Source organism: Gopherus evgoodei, chromosome 8 (genome assembly GCF_007399415.2).
Source record: "Gopherus evgoodei ecotype Sinaloan lineage chromosome 8, rGopEvg1_v1.p, whole genome shotgun sequence".
Taxonomy (NCBI): Eukaryota; Metazoa; Chordata; order Testudines; family Testudinidae; genus Gopherus; species Gopherus evgoodei.
The window spans coordinates 19,667,389-19,676,531 of NC_044329.1; the positions used below are offsets into that span (position 1 = coordinate 19,667,389).

The following is a 9,143-nucleotide window of genomic DNA, read 5'->3' on the forward strand; positions in this document are numbered from 1 at the left end:
GATTTATGCTGAAGGTTCAAGATACTGCTGCTTTATTTCCAGCCCGGTTTAAAAAAAAAAACATTCAGGAACATTCGGGGGCTGTGTAGCGGCGGCGAGGGGGAGGCTCCTGCAGTTAGAGGGAAGAGAGAGAGACAGAAGCGGTTGTCTCAAGTTTTTATGTGGCAGTAAATGCTAATTTGAAAAGTCTGCATTGGAGATTGTATTCCTCCAGCTTTGTTCCTTGCATTTGGAGAGGAGGCGGGAGGGAGGCTAAGGCTTTGGGATCTGATCCAAAGTCTACTGAATTCAATGCGAGTCATTCCACTGAGCTGTAGAGATCAGACCCTTGCTCCTGGAAGTCTTACTCGGGTAAAACTCCCGCTAGTTAAAGCGCGGGGTCCTGATTCCAACATCAGGACTTAGTATTATAACTTCGTTTCGGTGACATTTTAGAACATCGTTCTGCAGCCCAGGTCCATGTGCCTGATTGTTGTCACATTCAGGGCCACATCCTAACAAGGGGCTGCGCTCCCTCACCTCCCTCTGGATCGGGTACTAAATGCACTGAATTCGCCAGGGAGCCACGAGCCACTAAGAAGGTTGTTTAAAATATTTGGGGCTCTATTGTCCCATCCGTATTCAACATGAACTCTCCCTGCAATGGAAACTAGGGAGAGTCCTGCTTACAAACGTGGGGAAGGGCTCTCAGGCCGGAACCAACGGAGAAACACAACCGTCTGCATTTTTTAAACTTTAAACAGGCATTGTTAGGTAATGGGCATTTCCCTGTCCTTTTGTTTTGAAGTAGAAAAGGAAATATATTGCTTAGGATCCTAGTCCCCCGCCCCCCTCCCTATCGCGAATGCAGGATCGTTCCCTAGCCAAGGAAAAGAACAAATCCCAGGGCAAAAGGCATCACTGTGGAGGACAGGCCACCCAAACTATCACGGCTATTTAATATAAAATTGTACATTGTGTATACAATTATCTTAGGAAAGACATAGGGTAGATATTAATCTCCATGACAGCGGAGCTAACTAGTCAGTTTCAGGAACTAAGGTGCAGACACGCTACGTGTTCCGAGGGAGTGAGAGGTGGATGCTCGCCTTACTAACGGGCGATCATTTCAATGTAGACGGGGTAAATGCATTAAAATGTGTACTAGACTATTTCAACCCTTCCCTGATGTGTGTGTCTTTTAGATCCACAACCTTCAATCCTTCCCTGTCACTGACTCCAAGGGGAGAATTTACTGGGTTCATTCTCATCTCCCCCTGCGTGTACATCATTGGGAACTCTACTGGAGTGAGGATTGAATAGAGATGCCAGCATGAGGCGAATCGGGACCAAGCGCTAACCAAAATGATCTAAATATTACATAAAATATCATGCAAAGAGAAGAAGCGCCTAGGAAGAGTTATTAAAAACAAGAACAACTCACAGGTTAGGCTTTCGATTGTGAATGTTTGGTTCTCAATTTCAATTCTGTGTGCCGCCTATCTGGCCTTTTTTCACTTTAAGATTTATGAGGTGTGTGTGTGGGGGGGGGGGGGATAATAAAGGCAACCTGAAGAGGAGTGCTGATTACTTCTTTGATTGTGACCCAGGATACACAGCCAGAGAGAAAAGTTATCTTTAAATAACTGCGAACATTGACAAACCCAGACACAATTAAACAAGGTTGGTTTTTTTAATTTAATTCGAAAGAGATAAGAAATAATAAATCTTCAATAAAATATATAAAATTGTACACGGCATCCCTTTCAAAGGGACTTTAATATAATGGGAGTGGAGAAGGGTGGAGGACTGATCTACAGTGGAAGACGACACCTCCTGGAGTAGGTCAAAACTTTGTGGCTCTTATTTTTTTTCACAACATGCTTTTAAAACAAAATGCATCCAGGAGAAGTTCTGCCTTCAGCGATCCTCTATAGTAACTTTACCACAAAGTTCAGCGCTAGTAATAATAATAATAAAACAATAATGAATATAAGAAAAAGCCTGGGCTATATCGTGCCATTGGTTTGTAAGCAGAACTCCCCCAGTGAATTCCAGGAAAGGAGATCAGTTTGCAGAGCAGTGGCATCCTATTGTCCCATATGTTTCTTTTTGGTACCTGAATCTATTGGTGTTTTCAAGAAATGCTTAAGCATGATTCACTATATTGGCATTCTTTACAAGATGATTTTTTTAAAGCACAAATTATTGCAATTAAAAAACAATTCTGCATTATGGTTTGATAGTCCTTGCACACACACTACTCTGGGGGGGAAAAAATAGCCCACCTCTTTTCTCCATATCTTTATCGTGCCCTTCCACCCCGCCCCCTTCAAATAGCATCCTAGAGCCAAGCACACATACACCTGGCTGTAGGTGAAATTATTAAACGCACAAAGGAAGAAGGGATAAAGACAAAACTCTTTGCCTATAACCCTCCCCCACAGTGCTTTGAAAAAAATATTTAAGTTCTACATAAAAAGGGGGGGGAGGGAATAAATGATCCGATAATTGGGTGGGTAAAGTTATTATAGACTTTACTCATTTAGGGGCCCGATCCTGCGGTCCAGGAATGCTCCTTGTTGCTTGGGCGCAGGGTGGCCCCGTTTGAAAATGCAGGAACTTGCTGCCTTTGGCCTCAGTCTGACTCTACTGGGGTCTACGTCCTAGTTACAGTGAGTCTCTGTCTTCTGAGGTTTGTTTTAAAAACAAAACTCGATGATACCTTTCATCTCCTAAATCTTAAGCGACAAGGCTTAAGCTTCAGTTTGGGGAAGGAACCACTCCTACTTTAAAACAGCTCTTGGGCCTCCTAGGAAGGGGCTAAGGAAACTATGCCTTGAAAATACAGGATTTATTGTTTACCGACTCCTCTGTCCCGTGTGCAGTATATAAAGAGAACTATAATGGTTTAATTGTATAGGGTTTTATATTTTTCTTTCAGGGTCAGAGTCTGATTGCTCAGATCAAGCTGAGGGGAGACCCTTGCTGCGTTCCCAACCTATAGCATACAGGCTGCTTTACTTTTCTAATGCAAACTCCTATACACTGGATATGGCACATAGAAGCCGGCAGAAACAACGACCAGAACTGGTTTTCTAGTGCGTTCTCGCAGTGGACAAGATCCGCCAGGAAGTCTATATCGCCGTTGCTTTCCTTTCGATCTTCTTAAGACAGGTGGTACATGCTATATCCGACAGGAGTAGCATAGAGTCCTACAGGTGGGATGGGAAGCACAGGTCTGTGAAAAGGATAAGATGGTCCATACAGTGAGGCCGCCTGGATGGGAGAGTTGATGGGGAAAGGTAGACTGAACCCAGAAGGCAACATGGGCTTTGCTGCCATTTTTAGCTTCTCTAACTCGGCCTCCTGCAGTCTCTTGGCCTTGGCCCTCCGGTTCTGGAACCAGATTTTGACCTGGGTCTCTGTGAGGTTGAGAGAGCTGGAGAATTCTGCTCTTTCTGCGATGGACAGATATTGTTTCTGGCGGAATTTGCGCTCCAAAGCCAGCAGCTGGGAAGTGGTGAAAGGGGTTCTGGGCTTCCTGTTAGTCTTGTGCTTCCTCAGTGTGCATGCGGTGGGACTCAGATGTCCTGGAAGGAAAGAAAAGGCCAGTTAAAATTAAAAAAGAGAGGAGGAGGAATGCTTAAGAAAAAAAGGGAGGAAGAAAATGAAGCTTGAGAGTGTGTTTGGGATTCGTTTCATTCACACCCTCCTGGAGATAACCCCCAAATCTGAAGTTCTAAGAACATGATTTATAAGTGGTGCTTGAACTCATTGCAGTCTGGGTCGTGGGCTGTTTTATGGAGAAATCCCGGCCCCAATTTCCATACGGCAGGTAGAGAATCCCCCTTCCCCATAAGCCTTTAAGTGACAATATCAACAAAAAGGAAACAGCGTGTGAGGGCATCACGGGGTCCGACCACATAAATTCAGACAGTACAGTGCAAATGTCTTAATAGCTTCGGTGAACAAGAATTCCGAGGACCCTCTGTGTACACCAAAGTGTAACGTGTTATACAAGAAATAAGTCCCCAGAAGTAAAATCTCCAGCAAGGGACAGAAATAAATCCACCATCATCACCACTCTCCAGGGATTTTTCCATTTTGGGCCAAACCCTGCAGTCCTAGTAGGCCTTCTGCCTGAGAGCTATAGAATGGGATCTGATAATATTCTTTATGTCTGCTGACAGTGGGTGACCAGATGTCCCGATTTTAGATGGACAGTCCTGATATTTGGGCCTTTTTCTTATATAGGCTCCTCTTACCCCCCCCCCCACACACACACACACACACACACACACACACACACACACACACACACACACACACACACACACACTGTCCCGATTTTTCACACTTGCTGTCTGGTCACCCTAGCTGACTCCTCTATCTGCTTCCACTGAAAAGGGGGTGCGGGGTAGGAATCGGGCAGTTTTATTACTTTTAGATTATGCACAGCCCCTCTCACTCTGCCCCCCCAACAAACAATGAAAGAAAAGCACAGGAAGGAAAGAAGGCGAGTCCTTTTTCAACGTGTAACTTTTATGACATAGGCTATTGAAAACCCCGTATAACTGCAGCATCCCTGGCCAATGCAAGATGTGGAATGTGTTACCTATCGTGTTCCATCGTAACCCGGGCCACATCATTTACATTGTCACTGATTTTTCTTAGAACACTTTGCATTTCGGTAATAACCTTTTGGGGTGAAAAGAATGACTAAAAGATGCGAGCAACTTGAAAACCTGGGATGCTTGATTGACTTTAAATCGAAGTATTTAACAGGGCAGCTCGTTCTTCAGTGATATATCGAAAACGAGAACCTGCCCTAAATGGCTGGTGCATTTTAGACACATTTTTTACCCTATTTCATACACACTTGTCAGTGTTTGCGCACTCTGGTTGTTAAGATATTTTTCCTTTGCCTCTTACAATTTGTTTCAAAGGACGTTTTGAATTTGAAAATAGACTGGGCGATGAGTTTGAAATGCAAAGCAACCCCCCAAACTGTTCAACGTTTGAAAATGAAAAAGTAGAGGAAGGGAAGGATTGCCCAAAATAAAAGTCAACCTTAAATTCTTAATCCCTGTTCTGTCTACTGAAGAGCGGAATATTTTCTAAGGCAAAACAACTTGTGGTTAATACATTGGGGGCATTTTCGTATCTATGCAGCCAGTGTGGGTATTTCGTGCAGTCCCAGAACTTCCTAAAACAACACAGTAAACATGGAATTGCTACACTTAATACACTCCATTGGGGCTCATTTTAAAATGAAAATATGATTAGATGTTGTTCCTATTAATTTGCTTCTTGGGAAAGATCTCCAAAGGCATGGTTAGACAAGGGGCTTCATACTTATTATGCCTTTTCCCTCTTTACAAAACATGTGAAGACCAAGAAGGTAGATGAAGATTTATCTCGAAATTGCAACCACAGAAAACGAGATAGTTTTATTCCATTGAAATCAAGAGCAAATCTTCAAATGGCAATCAGGAACTGGCCCAACACGTCAAGATTTCTGCCAAATGTGTATATGTGGGGGTGGGGGGGAGGAGGGGAGACTTTTGACCTCATATAAGTACTTATCTTTTAATAAAATCCCAATCAAAGGTTTACTGTCAAATACCTGCAAACTTTAACCTATGTATCCTTCACCATTTCGGCATCCTTTCAAATAAGTCACCTGAGTGTAGCGGTGATAATAAACAGAGCACTAGAACACATTACACTGCCTTTACTGTGGACAGTCTATGGTATTTGGTGAAATGGCTTATTTTAAAGGTATCACTTGTGCTTTTCACTAGATTTTCTGGCAAATCCTTGACACAGTCATCACCTGACTGCGTAATGCTACCTGTATCAAAGAAACCAACCATCTAGTTTAAGCTACTCCTCTCTGATCCCACTGATCACTCCCGCAACCAAACATAAGTTTTCAAATAACCTATTTTAAATGCCAAGAGTGTGCAGAGAGATGATCTATATCATCTCTTGTAAGAACCCAAAGTCACTGACCTACAGACAACCCTCTACCTAGTGTCGGGAGTCAGTAGTTATTTGACAGGGATAAGAGAGGATGGAGAGGAAGGGAGCCCTAAACTAATAAGGGTAGCAATCTCCAATTTTCATCATGTCTTAAACCTTATTTTACCAAAACCTAAGACCCTCGTGCAGGCAAAATTTCCTGCGAAATAGTGAATTCCGTGAAAAGCCATGAATCCTTCTAAATCTCAGTATGTACTTTCTGTGACATGTTAAAGTTATAGAATACTGTGACTTCTGAATCATCGGTAATTTTTAATAAAGCGAGAAAAAAGCTGGGAGCTCAGTGAATCTGTGGTCGTGGAAAAGAGACATGTGAAGTAGTGTGTAGGTAAAAACGTTAGGCGCTGTCTATTTCCAGGTCATAATTTGTTAGAAGCTATGTGCTATAACTAGTAAAATATAGAAAGAGCAACACACACACAAAAAGCATTCTACGGGTTTTGTTTAAGGTATTTTCATTCCTTTCCCTAGCAAACCTGGGGTACATAGAGACTGGGAGACTTTTTCTACACAAGAATGACGCAGGAGTATTAGTTTTTCCCCTCGTTTACACTGTTCTGTCTGTTGTCACACAATCTCTTCCGAACGTCCCAAGCATCGGATTAATTTGGGGGATCAAAGAAAATTGAAGCTCCGAAAGGCAAGGAAAATACACAGGTACCGGAAAAGTGAAAGCTAGAGCTTTGCTAAAACTTTCTTTTCGTGAGACTAGATTACAAACCGAACTCCCCCTCCAAGATAGTTAGACTAAGCAGATCACATCTGTTGGTGAAGCAGCTATTAGATCAAAGCAAAGCAGCCCATTTTAATTTTTAACACAAGCTCGAGGTGTATTGATCGATCTATTATTACAGGTGCGTAACACCGTTGGCTACTCTCTATGTGGGAAAATGCGGAGCTGCATGGACATTTAAAGCATACTTTTGTCATACTAGGTCAGCTATATTCCTGAATTTAAAAAGGGGCCAGAACTCTAGAAACGCGTGATGTGATCTAAGCGGGCTAGCCGCGAAGTTCAAGGGCGAAATGCAGTGTCCACGCACTGTTGTATAGCTACAGATGGAATTCCGCTCTGAAAAACTCGCCTCATCGAAGCCAGCGGCATGGCTTTACGCGCATGACTAGCCTGCGGATCGTGTGTCATTGGGGGTGTATGTGTGTGGAAACACCTCTAGTGAGGCTGGGGAGCGGATCCCGAAGACATGACAGAGTCCTCCCCAGTTTCACACACTTTAGGGCACTTAGCGGAGCCAGCTCGGATGGGTTCATTCATGCGCACAGTGTCAAACGAAGCGCGCAGGGAGCCACTATCATACATAACAACACTGGAATTCTCCTTGGAAGCCACGCTCCGTCCAGTTCAATTTGCGATCTGATTTGAAAATCTCTACTGACAAATGCGGTATCTGGGAAATTGATGCGGGGCTCCGGATCTTCACTTATACAGGCCAAAAAGCGTCTAGCCAGCCCCCCTCCATCTAAATCTTACAGCTCAAAGACTCGTTCTTGGACGTGAAGGAATAGATTAAAATCAGGAAATAGCAGCCAGTTAGTTCCTAAAGGCAGAGTCAGCGCCCTCCCTGGAAGCTACGCGGTCATAGATCTGTTTCATGCCCCAATACAGACCCTTCTCCCACGCACACGACTCAGCCCCCAGACGAGGCATTTCTTACTTGGACAACCCCCATCTATTCTATTTAGCCCCGCTAGTGTCAGAGCCCCAGATCCGGGCAGCACTCACTTGGTGGAGGGGAATAACTCCCGGCCTCTTGAATCCAGGAGCTGCCGTCTTCGGAATTCTCCGATTTCACCGACGAGGTTTCCAAGGTTTTTGTAAGCCCCCCGGGGCTGTGAGCTTCCCTGGAGCCGTGCCCTGGCAGCAGCAGGTTCCTGGAGGTGCCCAGGCCAGCTCCTTCCATGCCTCCCCCGCCGGGAGCGAGGGGCACCTCTTTGGAGGGCTTTTTGTCGGACATGAGCGCTTCCACGCTGAAAGGCAAACTGGAGACTTTGATTTTGTGATGATCCTCGGCACCAGCTGCTGGGCCCTCTTCATCCGAGGAGAAAACCTCCTTCGTCTTGGAAGGAGAAGACATCGCTGCGCACTCCCACCGATGCCTGTGCACTGCGCCTGGCACACACACAGGCAACTCTGCTCCCGTATCCCTCCTACTCCGTGCGGCTCCTACTACTCACTGCTCAGCGACCCGCCAGCTCCAGCCACTCAGCAATTCCCCCCCTCTCCTCGCTTCTTTTTTTGGGTGCTCAGTTGTTGTTTCCTCCTTTGGGAAGTTGAGTCAACCCAGCCGAGCCAATCAGAGCAGCCCTGGAGGATGACGTAGAGGTGACACTCTTGTGATTGGTTCTGAGGGGCTTCCCCCCTCCCTTTTAAAAAAATAAATTAGGAGTTAATTACATGGGCAGCAAACGGAGCTGCGTTATTAAGGAGCCATTCAGGGCTATAATCATACCAAAGCAGGAAAAGTCAGTAAGGTAATTAAGGCAGGTTCCATGAAGAGGATTCTAAGATTCCAGATTTTTCTCTTTTAACCCCCTCCCCCCCGCATTTTAAACACTCCTTTTCTCTAGCTTGTGGCATAACTGTTACCCACTTCCAATCACATCCCAGGTGTTTTTGTCTGACACGGAAACATGTGTCATCGGACCACCTCCAGTCACCGCCACTTTTACCCGTGGCTCGGGCAGGGCACCCGCGATTCTTGTCTCCCGATCCTTATTTGTGAATTTCTGCTAATTTAGTCTTTTGTCAAAATACACACGAGACTACGAGAAATTACACGTGCCTTGCCCCTTTTTTGCTGCTCCGCCAGCACCTCCGAACGCTACAAAACACGCTTTGGAGAGTTAAAAGAATGATGTGATTTGCAAATTCGTGCGGTTCCGTTCGGCTCCAATGTCAGAGAGGTTCGAAGGGGTAAACATTTATTCAGTGCTCCCGTACCTCAGAGGGGAGAATTCCCTATAGCCTGGCAAGGACAAATACATCAACGTATAATCTTACCAGTTTTCACTACAAAGGCACTTTTGCTCTATTTCTTAGTGCAAAGACACGCGCCAGTTAAAAGCCACGCTACAAAGGTGGGATTTGTAGTGATGAT

At 44.8% G+C, this 9,143-nt stretch overlaps 1 protein-coding gene across 1 annotated transcript; it reads right to left on the reverse strand.

Annotated features, from left to right (window-relative positions):
* Window positions 1-1,738: 1,738 nt before the first annotated feature.
* MSX2 (msh homeobox 2) lies at window positions 1,739-8,230 on the reverse strand. The gene is made up of 2 exons (XM_030572650.1): window positions 7,769-8,230; window positions 1,739-3,572 (listed from the first exon to the last, which is right to left on the reverse strand). Exons 1-2 carry the CDS (start codon window positions 8,118-8,120, stop codon window positions 3,148-3,150), a joined length of 777 nt encoding a protein of 258 aa, XP_030428510.1. The 5' UTR covers window positions 8,121-8,230; the 3' UTR covers window positions 1,739-3,147.
* Between the last annotated feature and the right edge of the window lie 913 nt (window positions 8,231-9,143).

What these genes read in the sequence shown, in the direction of transcription:
- MSX2 (XM_030572650.1), bottom strand. Translation starts at nt 8,120, where the DNA reads ATGTCTTCTCCTTCCAAGACGAAGGAGGTTTTCTCCTCGGATGAAGAG. An exon ending in GAGTTATTCCCCTCCACCAA is followed by an intron (nt 3,573 to 7,768) that starts GTGAGTGCTGCC and finishes CTTTCCTTCCAG; the next exon opens with GACATCTGAGTCCCACCGCA.